The sequence below is a fragment of the Malaclemys terrapin genome, chromosome 13, assembly GCF_027887155.1.
Source record: "Malaclemys terrapin pileata isolate rMalTer1 chromosome 13, rMalTer1.hap1, whole genome shotgun sequence".
Lineage (NCBI taxonomy): Eukaryota > Metazoa > Chordata > Testudines > Emydidae > Malaclemys > Malaclemys terrapin.
In genome coordinates this window covers 38,216,018-38,243,768 of record NC_071517.1, presented here as the reverse complement: position 1 = coordinate 38,243,768, position 27,751 = coordinate 38,216,018, and the positions used below count along the sequence as shown (strand labels likewise).

General features: G+C 50.4%; 1 protein-coding gene across 1 annotated transcript in view; it reads left to right on the top strand.

Annotated features, from left to right (window-relative positions):
• The window catches only part of LOC128847237 (zinc finger protein RFP-like), a 33,292-nt gene extending 7,404 nt beyond the window's left edge, over nt 1-25,888 (top strand). Inside the window, exons 3-8 of the mRNA XM_054046614.1 lie at nt 8,319-8,414; nt 11,723-11,953; nt 13,481-13,503; nt 14,067-14,182; nt 18,753-18,803; nt 24,357-25,888. Coding sequence (XP_053902589.1) covers nt 8,319-8,414; nt 11,723-11,953; nt 13,481-13,503; nt 14,067-14,182; nt 18,753-18,803; nt 24,357-24,883 — 1,044 coding nt within the window. The 3' untranslated portion in view covers nt 24,884-25,888. The remainder of the gene's footprint in view (nt 1-8,318; nt 8,415-11,722; nt 11,954-13,480; nt 13,504-14,066; nt 14,183-18,752; nt 18,804-24,356) is intronic.
• The last annotated feature ends 1,863 nt before the right edge of the window (nt 25,889-27,751 follow it).

The following is a 27,751-nucleotide window of genomic DNA, read 5'->3' as shown; positions in this document are numbered from 1 at the left end:
GATGGTTGGTGCCAATGGGCTGTCGCTGCCTGGGGGTGGTGCTGCTGTTGCCCAGGGCTCCGGGGGGAGCTGGGCTCTGGGTTGGGGGGCGCCCGGCTCACAGGGGCTGGGCTCAGGGATGTGGGGAGATGGGGTCAGGGGGTGTCCGGTTCAGAGAGGCTGGGCTTGGAGCTGGTGGTTTGGGCTGTGGAGGGGATGGATGGGGTCTGGAGGTGTCCGGCTCAGAGGGGCTGGGCTCGGAGCTGGGGGTCATGGCTGTGGGGGGATGGGGTCAGGGGGTTGTCCGGCCCCTCCCTTACCATGCCGCTTACCCCCTCTACCGGAGCCTCAGCGTGCCACATCCAGGACGCCGGGGGATGGGATGGGGGAAGACGGAAGTGTGGGTAGTCTCCGACATACTCCGGGCCTGGGGCAAATTGCCCCACTTGCCCCCCCCTCTGGGCGGACCTGCTGAATAGTGGTGACTGGGAATGGGCCGGGGGGGCGGGGAGTGTAGCAGATGACAATTTGAGGTGAATATTCTCTTGGCCAGATTCTACTGGGTTTATGGTGCTTTGTGCTATGGACTGGAGCAAAGTTGCTGGTGAATAACCAAGAATCTGGTTAATAATTATTCTCTAAATTCAGCTTTTTTCTTTCGCTCTCTGTGAATTATCACTAATTCAAAATAGTGGTGTGCAAGTTGACTGGATAATGGTAATAGCATAATCTCTTGTTAGAACATTGTAAACCCTACTACCTGTTTTTTATATAATACACTCACTATACATAATACAAGAAATCCCTGATGTTAGAACTTGGCTATGCTGCTGCTGTAGAGGGCTCATCACCCAGCAGCTGGGGGCCACCATGTGGGCTCGGCAGGGCTGCTGGCCACGGGGCCAATGGCTGTGGGTGGGATCTCGGGAGTCATGTCCCAGGGATATGCCCCACTCCCCAGCACTGCTCCAGCTCTGAGCTGTCTCCACTGCCTGGGACCTGTGGGGCCCCACCTGCCTCCCCAGGGAAAGAGCCACCTGGGATTGGTGCAGAGGCTGGGCCAGTCTCAGCCAGTCCCAGAGGACGGCTGGGGGAGGGGGACAGTGTGGGAGGCTCAGCTGGGTCCTGCCAGGCATGTGGGTCCTGACGGAGCCTGGCCCGTGTAGGCCCTGCTCCTGCTCCAGCCTGGCTGATTGCACCCCCAAGGGGCCGGAGTTATCCTGCCCCAGGACCAGCTCTGGCTGCGCTACCGGCTCAGCCTGGCAGACACAGTCACCTCCCATCAGGGCCGGGTATTGTGGCTGGGGGTTAGGGTGTGGGAGAGTAGGTCTCTAGTGGGTCTGGGGGGTGCTGTGCAGTGGGGGGTGGGGAGATCTGTGTGTGTTGGGGCACTGGGAAGTGTGCAGGGGTCTGGGTGGGGCACTGTGCAGTTGTGGCAGTGGGGCGGTGGGGGGCACTGGGCAGTGAGGGAATCTGTGGGGGGGCTCTCGGCGGGGAGGGGCAGGGCACTGTGCAGTTGTGGGAGGGCTGTGGGGGGTCTACAGCTAGGGGGCACTGGGCAGTGAGAGGATCTGGGGGGGTTCGGAGTGGTCTGTGGGAGGGCACTGGGCATGGGGGTTTGTGGGGGTCTTTTCACATATTCACACACAAAAACGTGAAAAAGCGTGCCTCAATTGTCCAATAGATCAATTTGGCACATTAGCCAGGAGGAAGCAGACCATGAGTGTTTTTGACCACAAACCCCATCCCTCCTGATTCGCAACCCCATGGACCAGTGACAGGTGCATGAGCAGACAAGTCATTGGAAATAAGGAAGGTGGAAGCCAGTGGAAAAAATGAAAGGGGCCACTCTGGTATGACCTTGGGCTCAGGGGCATGCTAGCCAGGAGGAAGCAGATCGATGAAAGGGGCCACTCTGGTCTCACCTTGGGCTCAGGGGCATGCTCCATACCCCCAAAGCTTACCTCCCTTTTCACGGACTCACACACAAATACGTGAAACAGCGCGCCTCAATTGTACAATAGATCAATTTGTCACATTAGCCAGGAGGAAGCAGATCAACCAAAGGGGCCACTCTGATATCACCTTGGGGTCATGGGCCCGCCCCGAAGGGGAAGAAGCATGATGGGAGCACAGGGCCGGGCTGGCCAGTGTGCGTCTGGCAGCTCCCGGTTTGTAAACAGTGCCATTATACTGGGCTGGGTGGAGCAGGGTTGTCCCTGCCGTGCCATGACCCATCTCCCATTGCCCCCGGCCAGCCCGTCGCTCTGAGGACTCTGCCCCCCATGCCCCATGTCCCCATTTCCCCCGTGGGGACCACAAATATGTTTAGCACCAGGCCCACAAAAAGTTAATCCAGCCCTTTTTGGGGTGCAGGCTCTGGGATGGAGTTGGGGTGCAGGAGGGTTGCAGGCTATGGGTAGTTTGAGTGAGGGGTGCAGGCTCTGACCTGGGGCATGGGATTGGGGTACAGGAGGGGGTGCAGACATGTGGGCTCTGGGAGGGAGTTAGCAACTCAGCACGTTATATAAGAGAAATGAGCTGCAGTGATTTCATATAGGCATAGAAACTGATAGAAGACACTTTTACATATTCAAAATGTGAGAGGCAGAGTTGGAGGGAGGGAGTGTCTGTACAATATTTCACCGCATTCAGTCTCCTGGCTGGATCAGTAACGTAGCCGTGTACAGGGCCGCCCAGAGGATTCAGGGGGCCTGGGGCAAAGCAATTTTCGGGGACCCCTTCCATTAAAAAAAGTTGCAATACTATAGTAACATGTATTTGGAAATGTGAAAAAATAACCAGTGACATACATTCAAAAATTAATTTTTAATAATTTGAAAATACACGAAATACATTATTTAAAACATTAAATGCTTTAATGGTCTGTATACATTTGCAATTACATAATGGGCTGTTGCTGGGTGATGGTGATGGTTAGGATGGGGTCGGGGGGGGTGCCCCACCCCTTACCATGGCGCTTACCCCCTCTCCTGGAGCCTCAGCGTGCTGCGACCAGGAGCGGCCCCGGACCGCGTTGGAGCCACCGCGCTGCAGTGCGCCAGGGCCGCTCCCGGACGCGGCACGCTGAGACACCGGGGGAAGACGGAGGCGGGGGCAGCCTCCGACATATTCGTGGGGGCCCCTGCGGAAAATTGCCCCACTTGGCCCCCCCGTCTGGGCGGCCCTGGCCCTGCAACACTTGTATAGGATAGAGAGGAGCTGCGTTGATTAAGCTTTGACAGGCTAGGAATTGGAGGCCTGTGCCTTTAAGACCCCAGCCCCAGGAACCCGCCCCCTGCTCCGAGGCTGACATGCAGCGTCCCTGTGAGAACAAAAAAACAGCCTCTGCCCCCCCCACACCCCTAGATCAGCGAGCACAGTGGGTGGCTCATCCCACGGGGTCACTGTTCCCCCCCCTCCCCCTCCCTAAACGGGGGTTTTGTACCCGCACGGGGTCTGGCAGCGTCTCCCCTCCCCCGCTTAACCCCGGCTCTCACCCCCCACCACCGATTTTTGCCCTTCAGCCCCTCTTCTGACGCTAGCTATAGTAGCTTGAACCCCCCAGGCCAGTAAAATTCTGCCCCCTGCTCAGACCCTGACAGCCCCCCCGCTGCGATTTGCCCCCTTAATCCTTTTAAACCCCCCCAAAGAGGAGGCAGCAAAGCATAAGTAGAAGTAAGGGCAGAGAGAGGGCAGTGGCTACAGCGAAGGTTACTGGGCATGCTCAGTTCGAGTGAGCATGCTCAGTACACCCAAAGTAGCAAAACGGGAGCGAGAGCACTTTGTGCTGATACACCTGTGGTGTAGCCGCCCGCCCCTCTGCAACCGAGCGCTCCCCCGGGCCAGCAGCTGGGATGCCCGAAGCAAAAGCTGGGGGTGCTACAGCACCCCATGCACCCCTACTTCCTGCGCCTATGCGTGGCTGGCACTCCCCTGCCCCCTGTGGGGGCTGGCGTGGGCCCCCCGAATATTCCTCCACACTCCTCTAGGGGTGCACGCTCAACAGTTTGGGGACCACTGGTCAAGGTGGACAAAGTGCAGGAGAGGGAGCTGAGGTACAGGGAGGCAAAGGCTGGGGATTCACAAAGGTACTTAGGTGCCTAAACCCCAGAGTGAGGTGCATACAGCTGGGGTTTAGGCACCTAAATGCCAGTTCTAGGCTCCACTGCAATCCCCAGAGCTACTGCCAAGCTCTGTAGGAGTCCAAAGTCACTCAGTGCCTGTGTATTCAAAGTACAAGTTCTCTCAGTGCCTGTGTCTGCCTCTGGGCATGTGCACAGCTGCCTCCCTCTAGAGGCTTCTGGCTGCCTGTCTCCTGGCCACACCCATGAGCTGGGTGAAGACAGATGTTCTCCTGCCTCTCACCTGCAGGGCCTGATCTGTGGGCACCCTCAGAGACAAAGACAAAGGAATGGGAGGGACTTGAAGGGGCAGTGACTTGATCAAGCTCACAAAACAGCTCAGTAGCAGAACCAGGAATTAAACCCTGGCCTCCCAATGTCCCTCCTCGTTCTCTAGCCACTAGACCACACAGCCTCTCATCACTCCTGTCAGGCACTGCTTTACAATCGTAGATAGTCATAGATTCTAGGACTGGAAGGGACCTCGAGAGTCATCGAGTGCAGTCCCCTGCCCGCATGGCAGGACCAAACCTCACATTATAAACCTCTCAGCACAGCTGAGTTTCGACAGAGCCGGTGCCTGGCGTAGTGCCCAGCTTGAGCATTTCGTATCTGATGACCGCTGGCTGCTTCCTGGAAGCAGCAGTAACGTGACATTGTCAGCAGCATTCTCAATGGGTTCCTTTCCTGTTACTTTCTGAAGCATAAGATGCACTGAAAGATTTCTGCTTAAAAAACTAAGGTTAATCTGCTTAATTTTTTCCTCAAGGGAAAACCAGGATGATGAATTCCTGTTTTCCCGGGCTTGCTGAAGGCGGGTCACTTTGCTGCTCCTGAAACACAGTGGGAAGTCAGGGGAGGCACAGCGTGCTGCGTGGCCCTGCCCACCCTCCACTCCCAGGCCCCCTCCTGCTTCCCACCAGCGTGCTGCGTCTCTTCCCCTCTGTGGCTGGGCTGGGGTTAGCGGGGACTGACCTGCGGCCGAGGGCTCTGGCCAGCTGGGGCCGGTGATTATGCCATCCAACGTTCCTGGGGCGGAGGGGCTAGCTGTCACGATGGGGGGGCTCTTGGCTCTGGTGGGGGCGGGGCCTCAAGCAGAAGGGGCTGGTCTGGTGGCTAGCCTCCCCGAACCAGTGGTTCACGTCCCGCCCACGCATACTTTGGAGTTTTGCTTTGGGTTTATGCATCCATTTGAACCACAAATTCGATGCAACATTCTAGGGCCCATGAAGCCCAAGTGGATGGAACCTTAAAAAGCCTGTTTGACAGAGCAATCCACTCTGGGCAGAATCCACTGTGCTGTCTGCCACTCTAGATTAAAGGAAGAAAAAGGCTGATTCCCAGGACCACGTTGAGTCTCAGTACCGGAGCACCTCGGAAGTGAGAACAAACCCTTTCCCCCATGCCAAACAATCAAGCACAATATTTATGAGTCTTGTGAGTGTGTTGGATTTTTAACCTGGAGTCCCTTTCTCCCATTAGGCCCTGGAGTTTAATATACACTTTTAAAAAAAGTGTTTTAAACACTCTTACCAAAACTCCCTTCCCTGTAAGTTGCTCAGCTTTAACTTTCTGACATCCAGATCTCTTCATATACTGTTCCATGTCATTGCATGGGAGCAGAACACCCTATCCTACACTGCTGCAAAATGGATACGACTTTAACCCATTTCCCTGAAGCACTTGGAGGATTCGCTGGAGGCAAAGGGCTGTCTGGACAAAGTCCCTAAGCCTCTACCTCAGATCTGGGGTCCCCAAGGCCTCTCTGTTCCCTGGCAGCGTGACACATACAGCATAGAAGTAATGCAGGGCTGAGACTGGGGCCTGAGATGCCCAGCTGCAATTGAAATGAATGGGAGCTGTGCTTTTAGATCCTCTGTGTGGCTCTGCAACACCTCACCTTGGGTGAATTATGGAAGAAGATTCTCGGAGCACATTTTCAAAAGCACCAACTGACATTAGAGCCGAAGTCTCATTTTCAAAGGAGATTTAGTCCTGAATCCCCAAAGGGACTTGGGTGTTGTGATGCTCAGCATTGCAATGCCTAACTTTTAGGCACCTAGAAAATCACTAAGGACATAAGAACAGCTGCATTGGGTCAGATCAAAGGTCCATCTAGTCCAGTATCCTGTCTTCTGACAGTGGCCAATGCCAGGTGCTTCAGAAGGAATGAACAGAACAGGGCAATTATCGAATGATCCATCCATTGTCATCTGGTCCCAGCATCTGGCAGTCAGGGTTTTAGGGATCTCTGGAGCATGGGGTTGAATCCCTGACCATCTTGGCTAATAGCCATTGATGGACCTATCCTCCATGAACTCATCTAATTCTTTTTTGAACTCACTTATACCTTTGGCCTTCACAACATCCCTGGCAATGTGTTCCATGGATTGATTGTGTGTTGTGTGAAGAAGTACTTCCTTTTGTTTGTTTTTAAACCTGCTGCCTGTTAATTTCCCCTGGTTCCTGTTATGTTAAGGGGTAAATAAACTTCCCTATTCACTTTCTCTACACCATCCATGATTTTATAGACCCAACCCCAGTTGTCTCTTTTCCAAGCTGAACACTCTGTCTTTTTAATCTCTCCTCATATGGAGGCTGTTCCATACCCCTAATTATTTTTATTCCTGTATGTTTTCCTATTCAAATATATCTTGTTTGAGATGGGGCCAATAGAACTGCATGATGTATTCAAGATTCACCATGGATTTCTCTAATGGCATTATGATATTGTCTGTCTTATTATCCATCATTTTCCTAATGGTTCTTAAAATTCTGTTAGCTTTTATGAACAGATGTTTTCATAGATGACTCCAAAATCTCTTTTTTGAGTGGTAAGAGCTCCTTTAGACCACATCATTTTATATGTATAGTTGGGATTATGATTGCCAATGTGCATTACTTTGCATTTATCAACAGTGAAATTTAGCTGCCATTTTGTTGCCCAGTCACCCATTTTTGTGAGATCCCTTTGTAACTTTTCATAGTCTGCTTTGACTCAGCTACCTTGAGTAATTCTGTGTCATCTGCAGACTTTGCCACCTCACTGTTTAGCCCCTATTCCTGATCATTTAGGGATATGTTAAACAGCACTGGTCCCAGTAGAGATCTCTCTCCATTGTGAAAACTGACCATTTATTCCTATCCTTTATTTCCTATATTTTAACCGGTTACTGATCCATGAGATAAGGTTATCGCTTATCCCATGACTGTTTAGTTTCCTTAAGAGACTTTAGTGTGGGACCTTGTCAAAGGCTTTCTGAAAGTCTAAGTACACTATATCCAGTGGATCATCCTTGTTGACACCCTCAGAATTCTAATAGATTGGTGAGGTATGATTGCCCTTTACAAGAGCTGTGTTGATTCTTCTCCTAACAAATCATATTAATCTGTGTCTGACAATTTTGTTCTTTACTGTAGTTTCAGCCAGTTTACCTGGTACTGAAATTGGGCTTTGTCTGCAATACAGCCTATGTCGCCAAAACTTACGGTCATTCAGGGCTGTGAATATTTCACCTCCCTGAGTAACATAAGCATTCATGTGCACAGTGCTATGTCAGCAGGAGAACTTCTTCCGCCACCCTAAGCTTCTGCCGCTCGTGGAGGTGGGTTTATTATGCTGACGGGAGAGCTCTCTCCCATCGGCATAGAGCGTCTCCACCGTTTGCGCTGCAGCGGTGCAGATATATCGGTACAGCTGCAGCGCTGTACTTATCAACAAGCTCTTAGGCTTACTAGCCTGTAATTGACAGGATTACAATGGGAGATGCTGCTGAGAGGGGTGTGTCCTAAGTCCCACCACTCAGAGTTTGGTGTCGGAATGGGCCTGTCTCTGTGATCCACACCTAGGAACCCCTCTCCTGGAGTAAGGGGGCTTAGGCATCTAAGCTGTTTCGTGCAAGATGGAGTTTCGCACTTGTGTCAATCCACATAAAACGGCCAGTGAGGAGGCAGCAGACCTTCTTCATCATGGTTAGCCTGGGGGAAGGGCACTCACCTGGTATGCGGGAGACCCTGGTTCAAGTTCTCCCTCTGCCTGATGAGGGGGAAGGGATTTGAACTGGAATCTCCCACCTCTCAAGAGACAATTGTGACATTGTCATGACCACTGTCAGTGGGACAGCCTGAGAGGCACATGCAATGTATATAAATGTATCTGTGAGGACAGACTCCTCAGCCACCTGACCCTCCCAAACATTGTTTTTCTTGCCTCAGGAACAAATTCAAACCCGACTGAACACCCTGAAGCAAGAGAGAGAAGAACTTCTGGAGTGGAAACAGGCTGGAGAGAAGCAAAGCCAGGAATATCTGGTAGGTTCCCATTGTGATGGTCCAGCAGTTACATCAGTCAGAGTTGGTCTCTCTCTGTGCTGGGAGAGTGTCAGCCCTGGTCTATACACAGCACTGCCTGATTTAGCTCTGGCGACATCTACACAGCACAGCTCTGGGGGCGACCTGCAGGGCATGTGTAGCTACACGGCACAGTGAAAAGCAGGCTGTGTCCACGCTGTGGTGTGTAGCTACACGTGTGAATGAAAGGCTCCAGTAGGGGAAGGCAGCAGAGCTGCTGGAGCCTTTCCCCACTTCGGGAGCCTTTACCTGCGGTGGGAAGACAGCGGGACACTACACTGCTATTTTTAACACTGTAGATGGGGGAGGCCCTGCTTGGGGCCGTATAGAGCCATGTCCGTAGGGTTTATACCCAGAGGGTTCAGGCATATCGTGACTCTACTTGCTTAAACCATGCCTCACCATCTACACTGCTATTTATGCCCATGTTAGCAGGGACACATTGTGTACGTCCTCTACACACCACCATAACATTTGTGTAGTACGGATGTACCTCAAATCACTTTGTAATGTAATGTCTTTATACTGGTGTAAACCCCTGACATGCAAACATTGTAAACCTAATTTAATTTGACCCTAGTGTGGTGTGTAGGGTTCACCTTGTCCAGTTAAACTGAGATAAAATGTGCTAACTAGGAGCAAGGTTGAGTTTAGATGAGGATTAGCTATAATGTATTAGATAAACTCAAGTGCTTTGCCTCTTGTAGACACACCCTTACAGGGTGAGATGTTTGTCTTTGTTTATCATCCCTCTGGGCTGATTCCTCCACTTGCTTGCAGTTTCAATTCAAAGCACTGATCTTATTCCCCACACATCAGTGGGTCCAAATCCAGCTACAAACACTGATTTCAGGGGAGATTTTTTTTTAAAGGCACGTATGGTGATTAGGTGCCTAATTCACTTTGACAGTCAATAGGACTGTCACTTAGGTACCCAATGGCTGTTTTGTATCTCTGAAATCCAACCCTGAATCTCCATCTATAACCACCAGAAACGACTGGTTTCCTCTGGGACAATGTAATTAACACAATGCCAGATGAAACATGTAAGAGCTGGAGAAAAAGCATTTTGCACAGTATATGTTGTACCTGGCGTTTTGTGTGGATAACCAGCAGAACTTTCCTTCAGTCTTCTCCACAACTCTCTGCCAATGTGTTCCTGATATGGAGTCAGACCCCACCCCTCCAACCTTTCTGCTATTGGAAGAATCTAAATGCATGGGTGGTAGGTTTGTAGAAATTTTGGTGCTGCCTAGAACCCGCCCCCCCCAGCTCTCCCCCCCCCCCCCAAACTCCGCCCCCGACCTGCCTAAGGCTCTGGGAGGGAATTTGGGTGGGGGAAGGGGTCTGGAGTGCAGGCTCTGGGATGGAGTTTGGGTGCAGGCTCCGGGTTGGGGCAGGGGGTGGGTGTGCAGGAAGGGGTGAGGGAGTGCAGGCTCTGGGATGGAGTTTGGGTGCAGGCTCCGGGCTGGGGGTGGGGGCGTAGGAGGGTGTTAGGGGTGCAGGCTCTGGCAGGGAGTTTGGAAGCAGGAGGGGGGTGTGGGAAGGGGGAGGGGGTGCAGGCTCTGGGAGAGAGTTTGGGGGCAGGAGGGGGTGTGTGGGAAGTGGGAGGGGGTGCACGCTCTGGGAGGGAGTTTGGGGATAGGAGAGGGTGCAGGGTAAGGGCTGTGGGGCTGAGGATGAGGGGTTCATGGTGCAGGAGGGGGCTCAGGGCTGGGGCAGAGGATATGGGTGAGGGGGGATGAGGCTCTGGCTGGGGCTGGGGGGTTTGGGGCGTTGGAGAGGCTCAGGGCTAGGGTGGAAGGGCAGGGTAAGGGCACCCTGCCTTGCCATTAGCGGGTGGGGGCACTAGGACCCTGGGGCAGCAGAGAGCAGTTGAGGCCAGGAGCTGGTGTAGTGTAGGATACCGCTCTGCCTAGGAATGTGCTATTCCGGCAGCACAAGCAGGCACAGGAGAGGCGCGCACCACTTTCTTTCAGGCAGGGACGCGGCGGAGATGTGGGGGAGATGCGCGGGCGAAGGGGTGGCAGGCGGGGGCCGGGGACCGCTTCAGGCAGGGCCGGGGGAGAGACCCAGCTCCAAATATTGGTGGAGCAGGGCCCCTAGCCCTGAATATTCCTGGAGCCTGGGCACCACAAAAGAATATAACTCGCCGCCTATGTCTAGATGATCAGCAAAATATACTAAGCCACTCAGACCTGAAGACTCATCATTTTCGAGATATTGGGTGACATTTTCAAAAGTGCCTCAGTGATTTTGGAACCTAAGGTTTACAATTTTACAAGTGGTTAAGGGCCAGATTCTCAAAGATATTTAGGGGCTTAAAATGCACAGAGGCCTAGTGAGATTTCCAAAAGCAACTAAGTAGCACCTAATATCCTCTGTAGTCTAGGGGACTTAGGCACCTAAGTGATACTGAAAATCCCTCTCAGGGCTTATATGCCTCTTTAGACATATAAATATCTTTTAAAAGCAGCTCCTTATTCATTTTTAATGGGTTTCAGCTACTACATGATTTTGCTGTTTCTGAAAATTTACCCTAAGTTCTATTTTCAAAAGTCACTTTCAAAGAAACTTAGGCGCCTAAGCATCAAAAAGTAACTTTGAAAATGGGAATTGGACTCCTAAGTCACCAAGGCACTTTGGAACATGTTAGTCTCTCACCTGGCCTGAATGAATATCAGGCATGTTCTCCTGAAATCTCTTCCGTATGTTCGTAGTAGGGTGAAATGAAAAGAGGGCTCGAAGAACTGTTCCCAGACTCGCCCCATGTCCCTGATAGGCTGTCCAACTTTCTCATTTGTGAAAACTGGATGCTGAGCGCTGGAACCTGCCCCGTCCCATGCTCCGCCTCTTTCCCTCGAGGCCTCGCCCCCCACTCCTCTTTCCCCTCTCACTGTCGCTTGCTGCTCTCTCCACCTCCCTCCCCCTGCCAGCTGAGCAGGGCTCTAGGGGTGTGGAGGTGACTAGGGAAGGGCGGGGGAGGGAAAGCCACACTCCGGGGGTTGATGGGTGATTGGAGCAGGACGGGGGAGCTGCCCGTACTTCTCTCCCCCGCCCCAGAGCCATCCCTGAGTGCTCCTCCAGGCTCCCAGCAGCAGCACCTGGTGTTGGAAGCCAGTTACTCTGGGTAATCAGACTTCTAGTGTCCAGTCAGCAGTGACTGGACACTGCCAGGTTCCCTTTTTGACTGGACTTTCTGGTCGAAAACTGGACATCTGGCAACCCTAGTCCCTGACCTGTCCTTTTCCTGTTTCTCTTCATTACAGGGAAAGATAGTAGCTGAGAGGCAGAAGATTGTGTCTGAATTTGAGCAATTGCGGCAGTTCCTGGAGGAACAAGAGCGACTCCTGCTGGCCCAGCTGGAAGAGTTGGACAAGGAAATTGTGAAGATACAGGATGAAAATGTCACCAAACTGTCTGAGGAGATTTCCCATCTCAGTGACTTGATCAGTGAGATAGAAGAGAAGTATCAGCAGCCAACAAGCCAATTCCTGCAGGTGAGACAATTAGAGACACCCAGATCCCTGCCCAGGGAAGGGAGAGATTCTGAGTGATTAACTTTGGAGTTTACTAACTTCTTTGAGAGCTCCCCCTCCACAATGGAGACTGTCAGGGTGTCCTTTAGCAAAGCGAGGGAAAACAAAATTTTTGACATTTCTAATATTTGCGATGTGGAAACAGGCTTGTCGTTTTAAAGGCAGATGTTTCAACAATGCCTGAGACACCATATATGAGCCCCTTCGTTTTCAGTTTAATCCAGTTTTTACCAAAAAATTCCTGGGTTTCACAAAAAGTATTCTTTTTTTTTTCTTCTGATTTTCATCCTACTTTTGTATCATTCAAATATATAAAAAACTTGTTTTATTAGGAAAATACAATCCATTGCATGAGATCTCTGTATTCCGATAATACATTATCTGTGTGTATATGCAAATCTGCCTGCTGAAGTAAGAACATATTGTTCTAGAAGATACACACACTAACCAACAGGCACGCACACAAGGTCTGAAGTGCGTGTGCATCTGAACGTACTGATCAATCTCATACCCACCAGGTACACATTTCAAACTGTTAGCAGACAATGGGTTAAAGATTTGACGCACTAAAATGGGAAGAAAATGATAATCTGTATCAGAATAAGTTTCAGAACACAAGGAAGTATTCGAAAGGGTTAAAGAAAGAAAAACAGGATCAAAGGATGAAGTTGGGCCACACCATTTGCAGCGCATACACTCAATTATTAAATGTGAATGTTTATAGGATAATAGTTCTAAGTCTACACCAGTAAACTGTTTGTTCAAATAAAACTTTTCATTTGGGGATTAGAGATCTATTGTTTTCTTAAACTCAGAGGGGCATTGTGTTTTGAGCTCTGTTTTAGTTCTGCAGCAAACCACAGTGATGAACGGAATTCAAAGCATTAATCTACTGAATTTCGTGTCTTTTCATCTACCAAAACAAACCCCGATATTTACCCAGAGAGTTGTTTGCACTGATTTTCAGCTGTTTTTGTTGTGGTGGTAATTTTTCATGGGAATTTCAGTGTTTCACTAAAATAAAAACTGAAAATGAAGGGCCCTAATAATATGGAAGCAATAAAAGGCACAAGTCCAGTTTCTAGGAAGTAGGAGATTAAGAAAGCGAAGCTCTTTGCAGAGCCTGTTAAGAAATGGGAATGAATCCAGTTTCTAGAATTGCACACATGGAGAAAGGCAAATGCTCTGGACACAGCAGTTGCATGTGGAAGTCAGGGATTCATGTGTCTGATCAGTCAGTTTGAGCAAGTGCCCTCGGCACAGGCAAAATAGAATTTAGAAGGAGAAAACCCACAATCATGGTGCATGCTTAGGGAATTTCATCCATCAAAGTCTGTAAATGGAATTTTAAAGGTGCAACTACAGAGAACTGCATCTAGAGCTCGACTAGGGATGGCAAAGTGAGTCCTCTCCAGAGCAGGACCAATCGCCAGCTTGTGGTTCGTGGGACTGAGCTCTTCTTTTTCTTCTTTCCTCTCTCTCTTCTAGGACATCAGAAGCACCTGGAGCAGGTACGTAGCTCCTTCCCACCCCCCCTTACGTGTCATGATGTTGGAAGGGGATTGGACTCCCGGGGTCAGATTTTGCAGGGTATTTAGACACCTGACATGTAGCTAGGCACTTGGTGGAATTTTCCAAAGCAGCTAGGCGAGTTAGGCACCTCCCATTGCAATCATTGGCAGTTGGGAGCCTAGCTTGGTTAGGTGCTTTTGAAAATCCCAGGAGTCACCTTTAAAAATCAGGCCTTAAGTGACTTGCCCAAGGTCACGCAGGGAGGCTGTGGCAGAGCAGGGAGTGGAGCGTAGGTTTCCAGAGTCCTACAACAACCCCTTAACCACTGGAGCATCCTTTCCCACAAGATTATGCCCTTCTCTCTGACGGACAGCTTGTGGACCCCTTACTCTCCAACTCCCATTTGAGAATCTAGGCATTTAAATACTCCAGAGAGGAGGGCAGTTGACTCACCAGTGGGAGTTAGAGGCTCACAACGAACCCACAAGAGAGCAGCCTCTGGTAGCTCATTCTCACAAAAGAAAGAAAAGTTTTAGAGAATGTTTGGTTTTTTCCCCTCTAGGTGTGAGAAGGTGAAGTTTGAGAAACCAGTGGCCGTGCCAGAGGACCTGAGAGAGAGAGTCGGCGTCTCTTCTCAAAGAAATGTTTGTCTGCAGGAGGCTCTGAAGAAATTCAAAGGTAACTGAACAGTTATCTGGGCTCATGCTACAGTGATGGTACATCGAGATGTGCCTCTGACTGTGGAAGGAGATGGATTCTGGCCTATTAGTTCTCAGCTCGTCCCAGCTAGACGTCTTTGTGGGTGGGCTGGGGAGGGCTCAGGGCTGATGCCAGTTCGCCAGGCCTCCACTTGGATTGTCTCAGACCCAACCCTGGGTGTTAAAATTGGCCACTCAGAATTTCAGAGACACACAATCACCAGATGTTATAGAAAATCTTGAATTTAACCTCCCTGGCTGGGATTTTCCAAGGGACCTAAGGGATTTAGGCACCCATCTCTCTGACCGTCAATGGGAATTGGCCACCACATGGCCTCAGCCCTTTTGAAAATCCCAGAGTCTGTACCTCAAGTTCCTCCATCTTTAAAAAGGAGGAAATAATGGCCAGCCTACCTTGTTGTGGTAATTAGTGAATGCCGCCCAGTGCTTTGAGATCCTTGGAGGCAGGTGGGAGATGGAGAGGTGCGAGATATTATATTTTGGACGATGATTTCACTTTAGTTTGGTCTCGCTGGAAAGGTCTCCCCATTCCAATCTGCCTCTCGTTCTATGGTCTTTTCCTTTGGGCCGTCTCAGAATTACAGCACGGTTCCATCCAGTGCTGCTGTAGCCATGTCAGTCCCAGAATATTAGACAAGGCCGGGGAGGTAACAGCTTTTATTGAAGCAACTCCTGTTGGTGACAGACAAACTTTTGAGCTACACAGACCTGAAGAAGAGCTCTGTGTAAGCTCCAAAGCTTGTCTTTCAAGCACAGTTACATTAATTAATGGTAGGAATGTCACCAGAGTCAAGACAACATGAAATCACCTCTTCCAATCCTTCCTTTCTCTAGAGACCCGGCCCTCTGAACTGACCTGTGAGCCCAAAGGCAGAGAGAAAGGGTGAGGGCTAGATTCACAAAAGGACTTGGGGCTACCTGCCATTTTAGGCACCTGAATCCCAGAATCAGATCCCACTGGGATTCACAAAGCCCCCCGCTCAGCTGCAACCAAACCTTGTAGGTGCCTAAAATCACTCATCACCTCTGTTTTTGTGGTAAATGTTCCCTAGGCACTTATGTTTCTGCCTCTGTGCATGCGCCCTGCAGTTCCAGTCTCGCTGTCCAGACACCTAGGCCCCAGAGAGATACACGAACAGGGGAAAGAAAGGCGTTCCTCCTCCTAACTCGCCTACAGGGCCCAATCTGAGATGCCTGCTCTGAGAATACTTACTGGCTCAGGCCCTATAGGCAAACACTTACCCAAAAGAACCAGGCCCGAGGGACATTGATGCTCCCTTATAATATACATCATAGCTCTGTGATTAGGGTATTGACCTGGGATATGGGAGACCACCAGTTCAAATCCCTTGTCTCCCACAGGAGAAGAAGGGATTCCAGCAGGGGTCTGATATAGGCCTCTCTGTTTCCTCTTTCGAATCTGATCCATGGTGTATAAATAATTGAGCAGAGGGACAGGCTTCTGGGTCTCCCACCTCCCCAGGGCGTGCTCTAACCACCTGGCTACAGAGACGTTCTCGTGATTTCTCTCTGCCTCCGGCCCAATGAATTATTGATTATCCCCAGTGGAACCTCTCCCACAGGAGGGCATGTGGGCACCCCGCATCAGAAAATCCTACAGCCCAAAGGTTAGGGCACTCCTTGAGAGGTGGTAGATCCCATTTCAGATCCCTGCTCCCTCTGCGGCACAGGGTTAACTTGAACCAGGGGTCTCCCAAAGGCCAGCTGAGTGCTCCAACCACTGGGGTAAAAGTTATGAGCAAGGTGGGTTTCCTCCCCCGAGGCATCTTGCAAAAAAATGGCACAGTTGCCGGACACCAAGAGAGGGGTCGCAGCTGAGAATCCCACACCGAGGGAGGCACCTACAGTGCTGCCCAGACTCAGTCGCTGGTACTCCCTGAGAGCACCGGGGCTTGGCACACCCCCATACCTTGGCCTTTCCCACTGGCTGGCGTAAGCAGGGAGATGCCTAGCATGCTGGCTTTTATGAATCTCATTCCAAGGCGCATCTCTCTCCCTGTTCATGGTACAGATTGCCTGGGTGCCTAACTCCTGCTTCGTGAATCACAGTGACTTTATCAATTCATAGATTCTAGGACTGGAAGGGACCTTGAGAGGTCATCGAGTCCAGTCCCCTGCCCTCATGGCAGGACGAAATACTGTCTAGACCGGGGTAGGCAACCTATGGCATGCGTGCCAAAGGCAGCACGCAAGCTGATTTTCAGTGGCACTCACACTGCCCGAGACCTGGCCACCGGTCCGGCGGCTCTGTATTTTAATTTAATTTTAAGTGAAGCTTCTTAAACATTTTAAAAACCTTATTTACTTTACATACAACAATAGTTTAGTTATATATTATAGTGTTATAGAAAGAGACCTTCTAAAAACATTAAAATGTATGACTGGCACGCGAACTGTTAAATTAGAGTGAATAAATGAAGACTTGGCACACCCCTTCTGAAAGGTTGCCGACCCCTGGTCTAGACCATTCCTGATAGACATTTATCTAACCTACTCTTAAATGTCTCCAGAGATGGAGATTCCACAACCTCCCTATGCAATTTATTCCAGTGTTTAACCACCCTGACAGTTAGGAACTTTTTCCTAATATCCAACCTAAACCTCTCTTGCTGCAGTTTATGCCCATTGCTTCTTGTTCTATCCTTAGAGGCTAAGGTGAACAAGTTTTCTCCCTCCTCCTTATGACACCCTTTTAGATGCCTGAAAACTGCTATCATGTCCCCTCTCAGTCTTCTCTTTTCCAAACTAAACAAACCCAATTCTTTCAGCCTTCCTTCATAGGTCATGTTCTCTAGACCGTTAATCATTCTTGTTTCTCTTCTCTGGACCCTCTCCAATTTCTCCACATCTTTCTTGAAATGCGGTGCCCAGAATTGGACACAATACTCCAGCTGAGGCCTAACCAGCGCAGAGTAGAGTGGAAGAATGACTTCTCGTATCTTGCTCACGACACACCTGTTAATACATCCCAGAATCATGTTTGCTTTTTTTGCAACAGCATCACACTGTTGACTCATATTTAGCTTGTGGTCAACTATAACCGCTAGATCCCTTTCTGCCGTACTCCTTCCTAGACATTCTCTTCCCATTCTGTATGTGTGAAACTGATTGTCCTTCCTAAGTGGAGCACTTTGCATTTGTCTTTGTTAAACTTCGTCCTGTTTACCTCACACCATTTCTCCAATTTGTCCAGATCATTTGAATTATGACCCTGTCCTCCAAAGCAGTTGCAATCCCTCCCAGTTTGGTATCATCTGCAAACTTAATAAGCGTACTTTCTATGCCAATATCTAAATCGTTAATGAAGATATTGAACAGAGCCGGTCCCAAAACAGACCCCCGCAGAACCCCACTTGTTATGCCTTTCCAGCAGGATTGGGAACCATTTATAACTACTCTCTGAGTACAGTTATCCAGCCAGTTATGCACCCTCCTTATAGTAGCCCCATCTAAGTTGTATTTGCCTAGTTTATCGATAAGAATATCATGCGAGACCGTATCAAATGCCTTACCAAAGTCTAGGTATACCACAGCCACCACTTCTCCCTTATCTACAAGACTCGTTATCCTATCAAAGAAAGCTATCAGATTGGTTGGACATGATTTGTTCTTTACAAATCCATGCTGGCTATTCCCTATCACCTTACCATCTTCCAAGTGTTTGCAGATGATTTCCTTAATTACTTGCTCCATTATCTTCCCTGGCACAGAAGTTAAACTAACGGGTCTGTAGTTTCCTGGGATGTTTTTATTTCACTTTTTATAGAGGGGCACTATATTTGCCCTTTTCCAGTCTTCTGGAAGCTCTCCTGTCTCCCATGATTTTCCAAAGATAATAGCTAGAGGCTCAGATACCTCCTCTATTAGCTCCTTGAGTATTCTAGGATGCATTTCATCAGGCCCTGGTGACTTGCAGGCATCTAACTTTTCTAAGTGATTTTTAACTTGTTCTTTTTTATTTTATCTGCTAAACCTACCCCCTTCCCATTAGCATTCACTATGTTAGGCATTCCTTCAGACTTCTCGGTGAAGACTGAAACAAAGAAGACATAAAGCATCTCTACCATTTCCAAGTTTCCTGTTACTGTTTCTTCCTCCTTACTGACACTGTCCTTGGTCTTCCGCTTGATTCTAATGTATTGATAAAAAGTCTTCTTGTTTCCCTTTATTCCTATAGCTAGTTTGAGCTCATTTTGTGCCTTTGCCTTTCTAATCTTGCCCCTGCATTCCTGTGTTGTTTGCCTATATTCATCCTTTGTAATTTGTCCTAGCTTCCATTTTTTATATGACTCCTTTTTATTTTTTAGATCATGCAAGATCTCGTGGTTAAGCCAAGGTGGTCTTTTGTCTTAACCATGAGATCTTTCTAGGTGTCTAAACATTGGCTGTTGTGATGCTAAGCATCACCTTGCCTAAGTTTCTTTGTGAATCAAGTCCTGTTTTCATGAGGCTATTTTCCTACAAGAAAGGGGGGAAATCACCTCTCCTCTGATCTTTTCTTTCTCTAGAGACCCTGCCCTATCAACTGCGCTTTCTGATCTCAAAGGCAGAGAAAGAGGGTAAGTTTTCATGAGGATATTTTCGTACAACAATTATTTAATTAAAATCTCAGGATTAATTTTTTAGAAGAAGCTTCTGAATTCAAACAAGAGGTTTCCACCAATACAGAGTCATGGATTCCAAGGTTAGAAGGAATCATTATATCATAAGAACGGCCAGACTGAATCAAACCAATGGTCTAGCTAGCCCAGTATTCTGTCTTCCAACAGTGGCCAATGCCAGGTGCCCCAGAGGGAATGAACAGAACACGTGATCATCCAGTGATCCATCCTGTCACCCATTCCCATTTTGTGAGGTATGAACGTGCACATACTATTTACAATTGGAAAGTAGGGTACATTTTTTTAGGTCCAAAAATCAGTCTTTAGGGCACACTCAGGTCACATTTTGCTGCTTCTCTCAGTAATTATAAGGACTAGAAATTTGCTCTATTTTTATTTTTTGTATGAAAGACAAGCTTCGCTGCTGGAAAACGTCATTAACACAGAGTGCAGGTTGACCATCAGTGCCTTGTACGCTTCCAGAACATGAAGGGAACCCATATTTCAAGCTCTGAAAACTGGGAAATAACGAGTTAAGGAAGCATCTCCCACAGCTCCTATGCTATACTTCCCTCCTCCCCTAGTGTCAGGAGCATGGACTCATGTGCTGGGCTCCATCCATCCCCAGCTGGTGGAAGATCCCTTGGGGAGGAGACCGTGCTAAGGCCAGTACTGAACCAGGCAGGGAATCAGGACTGCAGCGGCAATCAAAAAAGCAAACAGAATGTTGGGAATCATTAAGAAAGGGATAGATAATAAGACAGAAAATATCATATTGCCTCTCTATAAATCCATGGTACAACTACATCTTGAATACTGCATGCAGATGTGGTCTTCCCATCTCAAAAGAGATATATTGGAATTAGAAAAGGTACAGAAAAGGGCAACAAACGACTAGGGGTATGGAACAGCTGCCATATGAGGAGAGATTAATGAGATTGGGACTTTTCAGCTTAGAAAAGAGATGACTAAGGGGAGATATGATAGAGGTCTATAAAATCATGATGGGTGTGGAAAAAGTAAATAAGGAAGTGTTATTTACTTCTTCTCATAACATAAGAACTAGGGGTCACCTAATGAAATTAATAGGCAGCAGGTTTAAAACAAACAAAAGGAAGTATTTCTTCACACAACGCACAATCAACCTGTGGCTCTCCTTGCCAGAGGATGTTGTGAAGGCCAAGACTAACAAACTTCAAAAAAGAACTAGATAAATTCATGGAGGATAGATCCATGAATGGCTGTTAGCCAGGATGGGCAGGGATGGTGTCCCTAGCCTCTGTTTGCCAGACACTGGGAATGGGCGACAGGGGATGGATCACTTGATGAATACATGTTCTGTTCATTCCCTCTGGGACACCTGGCATTGACCACTCTATTGGCCTAGATGGACCATTGGTCTGACCCACTAGCTACCTAATGTTCTCTTCACTCTGCTCGGTGGAGCTGTCTTGCACCAGAGAAGCCAGGCTACTGTCTCTTCTCAGATGTATTCAGAGGGTGAATGGAATTTAACAGCAGGGAGTAAGGAGCTCAGTTAGATACATGTATAACTAGATTCTCTAGAGAGCCATGGTCTGGCAGGGGAAGGCTTTTTACTGGATGAATGGAGAAAGGACCGAAATTGCGACCTCCTCTTCCCATCCACTGACCAGAAGCCGGTCTACTGCCTTCCTCCATAGAGATCCCATATCTCTTCCCTCTGCAACAAATCCCCAAATCAATATTGTAAGAATAATCCACCAGGCACATATAAAACCCCAACCACATGGAGTAATCATCTGCTCTCTGGACTGGGGAAGGAGGAAACACTCTGGGGCCTGGAGTCCCTTTTTGGTGTGTTAGAGAATCTCCAGGAGTCTTAATAGCCCCTCTGAAATCAACAGGCGTGTCGGGAAGCAGGCTGGACCCCGACTCCTGGTCCTCACCAGACTAGTTACCACATTAAGTGCGACTAGCGCAGACACAATTTAGTACTTTTCAAATGCATTAGCTGGTGTCCCTGTTAACGTCCTCTTCCTGATGTCTGCTGCATCCCCTGCTCGGTTCTATTGCTGGATGTGGAGCACCCCCAGCAAGGGAGAGGGATCGGGGGAGGAGACTGAGATCCCCTCTGCCACGGATCCCCAGGATTGGTGCTACGGCCCCAGCTTTGGAACAGTCTCTGGGAGGAGCCCCTTCAATGCGCCAGACCCCCAACATCAGCCCACTGTTCCTGCAGGGTAAGCCACGCGGCTTCACCAACTCCTCAGGCTGGACCTCTGGGCCTTCAGCCCTCCTGCCTCACAACATGAGCTGTGTGCAGCAGCGACACTCAGCCACCGCTGTCACTGTCAAGCAACTGGGTTTTAGTCCACTGCTCTGCACCACAGCACAGGGAGACCTTGGTTAGCACAGAGAAATGAAAGTTACAGCAGAGTCCATTGTTCAAGCTCTGTCTCCCTCTCCATCTGATCTGCTTTCTCAGACTCCCAGGTGTGCCCCCACCATAGCCAATTCTGTAGGTGCTCTGGGGCTAGAGCACCTATGGGAAAAAAATAGTGGGTGCTCAGCACCCCTCAGCAGCCCCATGGATCAGATCCTCCCTCTCCTCTCCTCCCACCCGCCGGTGGCCCGGCCAATCAGTTCATTCCCCTCCCTCCCAGCACCTCCTACTTACTGCGATCAACTGTTCAGTGGTGGGCGGAGGAGCAGGGGCAGGAAGAGGCAGGATAGGATGGATACGTGGGGGAAAGGGTGGAGTGAGGGTGGGACCTGGGGCGGAGCGGGGGTCAAGCAGCACCCAGGAAGTCAGCTCCTCTGCTCCCCACTGCTTCCTGCAGCCAACACGTAACTTCCGCTTCACCCCTCCCCCACCTCTAGTCCTTTGTTCCCGAGCTGGGGCGATGCAGCTCAGCCGCAGAGGTGGGGAAGTCCGTAGCTCTCCGGGGGGCTGGTTGCTGTTTCTATGTCCAGGCAATTGGACTTGCCATTGTCTTCTGAGGACCTCAGGCCCCAGACAGCGACGTGGGCAGCTTAGCCTGCCCTGAGAGCAAACACTCCCTTTTCACCTACTGGGTAACAACACGGCATATAGGGAAACTGAGGCACATATTGGCTTCATAAAAAAATTCCCCCAAAAATCCCGGTTTGTCACCCCCTCCCCCCAACAATACCTCCTAGATGCCTGGTGGGAACGACAGGGAATTTTCTGTTCAGCTTCAGCCAACAGGCAGCTCCCCAGGACTGACACTCAGGGCCCACCCCAGCCCGCCCGGGGCTACTGGGGAGTAGGGCCGGCTCTAGGCACCAGCAAAACAAGCTGGTGCTTGGGGCGGCATGGGTGGTGCCAGAATGCCGCCCCTAAAAATGTGCCCCGGCCGTCCTAGCTCACTTCCGCTACTGCTGCCACGGCGCGCGAAACAGCTGAGTCGCGCGCCGCTACTTGCCCTCCCTCCCAGGCTTGGGAGCCTGGGGGGAGAAGGCAGGGCTGGGGATTTGGGGAAGGGGCGGCGTTGAGGCGGGGCCGGGGGTGGGGTAATTAAAGAACCGGGGGGGTGGCCAAAATTGTTTTTGCTTTGGGCGGCAAAAATTCTAGAGCCGGCCCTGCTGGGGAGTGTAAGAAATGGTCCTAGCCTCCCCCAGGGCTGAGCTCTGCCTGGAAGGGTCTGTCTGCACTGTAGAGTGAACCCTGGGGATCGGCACCCGGGTTAGCCTGGGCTGGGCGCAAGTAGGGTTACCATATTCAAACATTTAAAAAAGAGGACACTCCACGGGGCCCCGGTCCTGCCCCCGGCTCTGCCCCAACTCCGCCCCTTCCCCGCCCCCGGCCCTGCCCCAACCCCACTCCTTCTCCGCCCCCATTCCAACCCCTTCCCCAAAGTTCCTGCCCCAACTCTGCCCCCTCCTCTGAGCACCCCGCATTCCCCCTCTTCCCTCCCGCTGTGATCTTGGTTGGGGGTTGCTAAGTGCTTCCCTGCTCGCCCCGCAGCCCCTATGCCCTTGCCTGTCCTGCTCCTCCTCACCCTGCAGCCTCTGCACCCCCCTGCCCCTGCAGCCTCTGTGCCCCCTGCTCCCCACTCGCCCTGCAGCCTCTGCACCCCCCACCCCTGCAGGCTCTGTGCCCCCTGCTCCCCACTGGCCCTGCAGCCTCTACACACACACACACCCCGCCACCTGCCCTGCTCCCCCCCCCCCGCTCACCCGGCAGAGGGAGAAATGCAGGTTCCACGTGGACTCAAACACTTCCATGCTGCTCTGTGGGGGAGGAGGGAGCGGGGAAGGGGGAGGGACTCTGGCTGCTAGAGGCCCTAGTGGCTGCGAGCGGCTTTCAATCAGGCCAGGCGTCCAATCAGCCGCGCCGCACTCCGCAGGAGGGGAAGGGGGAAATCCCGGACATTTCTACTTCATTAGAAATCCCCCCTGGACGGCCATTTAAGGCTGAAAAAGCCGGACATGTCTGGGGAAACCTGGATGGCTGGTAACCCTAGGCGCAAGGAGCCATGCTGCTGAGCCTGACCTCACTTACTGTGTCCTCACTCGTGCTGCTGAGTCTCCAGGACGTCTGGGAGCACGTCCCATGGCTGGTGGTGCCGCCGTGAGCTGAGCTATTCTGTGTTTCTTTCCCAGTGATTCGTGGGGTACCTGGTCTGTCTTTCACAGGGGAATTGTGGGAAGGCACTGGAGGGCTATTTTGCCTCTGGTCAGGCTGGCAGTGAGGGGAGGAGGGTTTTCACCTTCCTCTGCAGCACATGGATGCGGGTGACGTACCAGGATTGTTTGGGGGTATCTCACTGAATCATTTCCCTGCATTGTGGGGCCTCAGGCACTGGTACCTCGGTGCCTCCTCTTCTCTGCCTGTGGCACATAAATAGTCCAGTCTGCTGTAGGCTGTCCTGCTTTGGGCTAATGTTGGTTGTTGGGGTAGGTGGGTGCTGGGTGGGGTTGGTGGCCTGTGATATACGGGGGTCAGATTAGATGACCTGGTTCCCTTCTGGCCTCAGACTCTGACTCTCAGCACTGGAGTGGTTTAGCCTGCACAGAGGTGCCAACTTCCCCAGTTTCCAGTGGGTTGCTTGACCTCACTCTGCCCCAGTCCCTGACCCAAGCCCCCACCCCTCCCCCCCACCTCTTCCTACCCCCACAGCTTCCCCTACCCCTCAGAACCTCCTACCCACCTCTGAACAACGGATCCGTGGCAGGAAGAAGGCGCTGGGAAGGAGGGGGAGGAGCTGATCGGCAGGGCCCGTCAGTGCGTGGGGGGTGCTGTGGGGAGAGGGGGAGGAGCTAATCGGTAGGACCTGTCGGTGGGTGCCAAGCACCACTATTTTTTTTCTGTGGGTGCTTCTGCCCTGGAGCACCCATGGAGTCGGTGCCTGTGCTGGGTGTAGAGCACCCCTGAACTCGGATGAGGTGTTTATGCATCTGGACAGGAAGGGCATCAGGGTTAGCAGCTGAGTAAGCGCCTGGGTTAACTCTGCAGTGAGGACAGATCTTAACACTCTCCTTCTGTCTCTCTCTTCCCTCTTGCAGTGCAGGCCACTCCAGATCCAGACCTGGCAAATCCTTGTTCCATCGTGTCCACAGATGAGCGTGTGATACAGAAATACCAAGACACAAGATATTTAGTGCCACAGAGCAGGTTTTACCCTGCTGCCTGTGTGCTGGGCTTCACCTCAGGGAGATGTTACTGGCAAGCGGAGGTGGGGAACAAACATCTTTGGGTTTTGGGCATTGCCAAAGAGTCTGTGATACACGAGGGAGCGATAAGCTGTACTCCAGAGGAGGGGATCTGGGCTTTGCAGAGTACAGGGAATGAGTACTGGGCCCTCACCTCCCCTAAGACTGCTCTGGGCCTACGTCATAGCCCCAGTAACATTGGAGTTTACATGGATTATGAAGGGGAGAAAGTTACATTTTATGATATTACATCTTCTGGCACAGAGCCAATCTTTACTTTCACATCTTCTTTCACTGGGAAGATCATCCCCTTCTTTGGGAGCCGGCGTGTCAAATATCGGAATCAATTCGTTGTTTATCGCGATGATCTATCTGATTAAAACCATGGCAGAGGAGTGAGTATCACTCTCAATATGAGATACCTAAAGTAGAGCAAAGATGTGGGAAATATATAAATTATGGCTATCACGCATTGCCAGCCTTAAGCATATGAAAATGATGTGTCTGGCTCCCCAAAATCATGTTTGTCTTAATCTTTTTTAATATTAAGTTATTTTTCTCTGCCTTCTGGTTTCTGAGCTTTCTGGATGTACTTGTTTCCAGTCTTCAAGCTTTTCTACACAAACATGAAGGCTGGAAATGTATCTGTAATACAATCTGAGTTCCCTTGCAATCTATCTACTCCAGCAGCTGGGACTGTAAGAAAAACACCGAGTGTTGTGAGACTCTCAATAAAATGGTGAGGGAGAACAAGACTGACGTGCTCAGCATTATGCTGGTGAGTGGAGTTTCTTGGCCCTCTTACATGCTTATCTCTGTAACTCTGGGATCCTCCAGACACACACGAACTGACCAACCAGCAGACACCAGGAGCCACTCCCAGGGTCACAGCAGAGCCTGCTTGTCTTAGGGCAGGTCTACACTTAAAATACTGCACCGCCGCTGTTGCGCCGCTGTAATGCTTAAGTAAAGACGCTCCTACGCCGACAGGAGAGCTTCTCCCATCAGTGTAGTTAATCCACCTCTGTGAGAGGCGATAGCTATGTCCAGGGGAGGAGCTCTCCCGTCAACGTACTGCTGTCTACACCGGGAGTTCAGTTGGTACGACTGCGTTCACTGAGGGGTGTGGATTTTTCACAGCCCTGAGCAATATAGTTCTACTAATGGAAGTTTATAGTGTAGACCTGGCCTAACTTGTGACTCACTTAGGGGTCATCCATCAAAGTCCTCTGCTCTTTACTTATGAATATAAAAAACATAGTGGTGTTTCCCTCTCCCTCCAGTTCCCTAACTCAATGTTCCTATATTGCTCTGTTTGGTTATTTGGATGCTGTAGATTCAGATAAATAAATTCACAGAATAAAGTTTATTTCTATCTTCTGGTCTTGGACTTTGTCCCAAGGGTATTAGATCTGTACGGCTCTGCCCTGAAACGTTAGACAGACCCACGAGCAAATCCCTTGAAGGAGCTTGAAGAAAAGCCGCTGGGTAACTTTAAGCGAAAGCTCTAAAAGCAAAGCTTGGAGAAAGAGTAAATAAAATCAAAGAATCAAGCGATGCTTTCCCGGGCAAGAAAAAAGCAACAACATCCTCGCTGTGAAAGAAATCCATTAGCAACTTCCAGCTGCCAAGGAACAGAAGGAAACTGGCAATAAAATAGCCAACTCACATCATCAACTAAACAATATTACGGGGTGGCACTTAGCCGCACCATTGTGTTGCAGCAGCATTTCTTTCCCAAACCAAATTACCCCTTTTCCTTTAAATTCACATTCACACTCTGATTGGCTAGAAACCTGATACGCCACCTGAGGGTATAGGGTAGGGTCGGGGTACAAAGCTGGAGTCATTTGGTCAAGGGATTCATGAGATACAGCTGTGAGCTAGGTATGAAATACGAGCACAATCCTGTTCATGGCTGGTTGAGGGAGACTCCCAGCACACCCTGTAGCCTACAGGCTGGAAGGCAGAAGAATTCAATCTTCTCAGCAGTTTGTATTGGCTGAGGCATCGCACCCTTGGGGAGGTACCCGTCATCAATACCCCCTTTTTGCAGATGTGAGAAGAGGATGCAGAAGGTGAACTCCAGACAAAGCGGAAGATAATTCGTAGATTCCAAGGCCAGAAGGGCCACTGTGATCTTCTAGTCTCATGTGTCACACAGGTCACTGAACTTACCCCAAATAATTCCTAGAGCATCATTTTGATTTATTTTTTCCAAATCTTGATTTAAAACTTGTCAGTGACCCCTTGGCAAATTGCTCTACTGCAGGGGTCTCAAACACGCGGCCCGCAGGCTGTATGCGTTAGAAATGTACACCTTAATGCCAGGTCTCTGTCTAATACAGCAGACCCACACCTCAATCACTGAACCACTCGGCCTTTGGAAATGAACCTACCAGCTCAACTAGCCGCACAGGCCAGGGGTTCAGGCTTGGTGCCTGACCCAGCTGCACAACACTGAAACAAAGGTGCAGTTGATTCAGGCTTGAAGCATGGCCTAGACACCCAGCCCTGGGACTGGCTTGACAGCTGAGACCAGGCAAGTTCAGTGCATGGAACAAGCACAGCCCTGAGACTGGGGGCAGAGGAGGTAGCTGAGAAGAGGTCGGCTCCGTGCATGTCCCAGGCACACAGCACTGCGAGCGGGCTGGGAGAGCTGACAGCCGGCCGACTTGGGGCATGGCAGACACACAGTGCTGAGAACGTGCAGAGTTGGGGCATGACACACACGTAGCACTGACTGGGGCGGGGGCAGCTGCAAATAGTCATGCCTAGTGCATGGCAGATATACGCGGTGCCAAGACGGGTGGAAGTAGGCACACTCTGTGCATGGCGCAGACACACAGTGCTGACAACAGAAGCAAGTGATACTGGGGTGTCTGATGAGAATGGGCAGGCTCGGGGCATGACACAGACTCTGTACCTCAGTTTCCCCATCTGTAAGCTAGCTGGGCTCTTCCAAGGCAGGGCCAACCTCCTTTGACTTGCGTGGAGGTCAAGAAATAAGTTTGTCTTGTGCGGGGCTCCAGCGGGGGTTCCACATTCACAATCGCCCCCTGTTGGGAAGTGAGGGGAGGGCGCTGTGGGGTACATCAGAAAGGAGGACACTTAAGGGTTGTGCTTGGCAAGATGAATTTTGGATGATCTTGATGTGGCCTTGATTCAGAGGAGCGAGGAAGGGAAATTACATCATGTTGCAACACTGTATCCCACCATCCAGAGTCATCCTTATAACCAGCCGCATC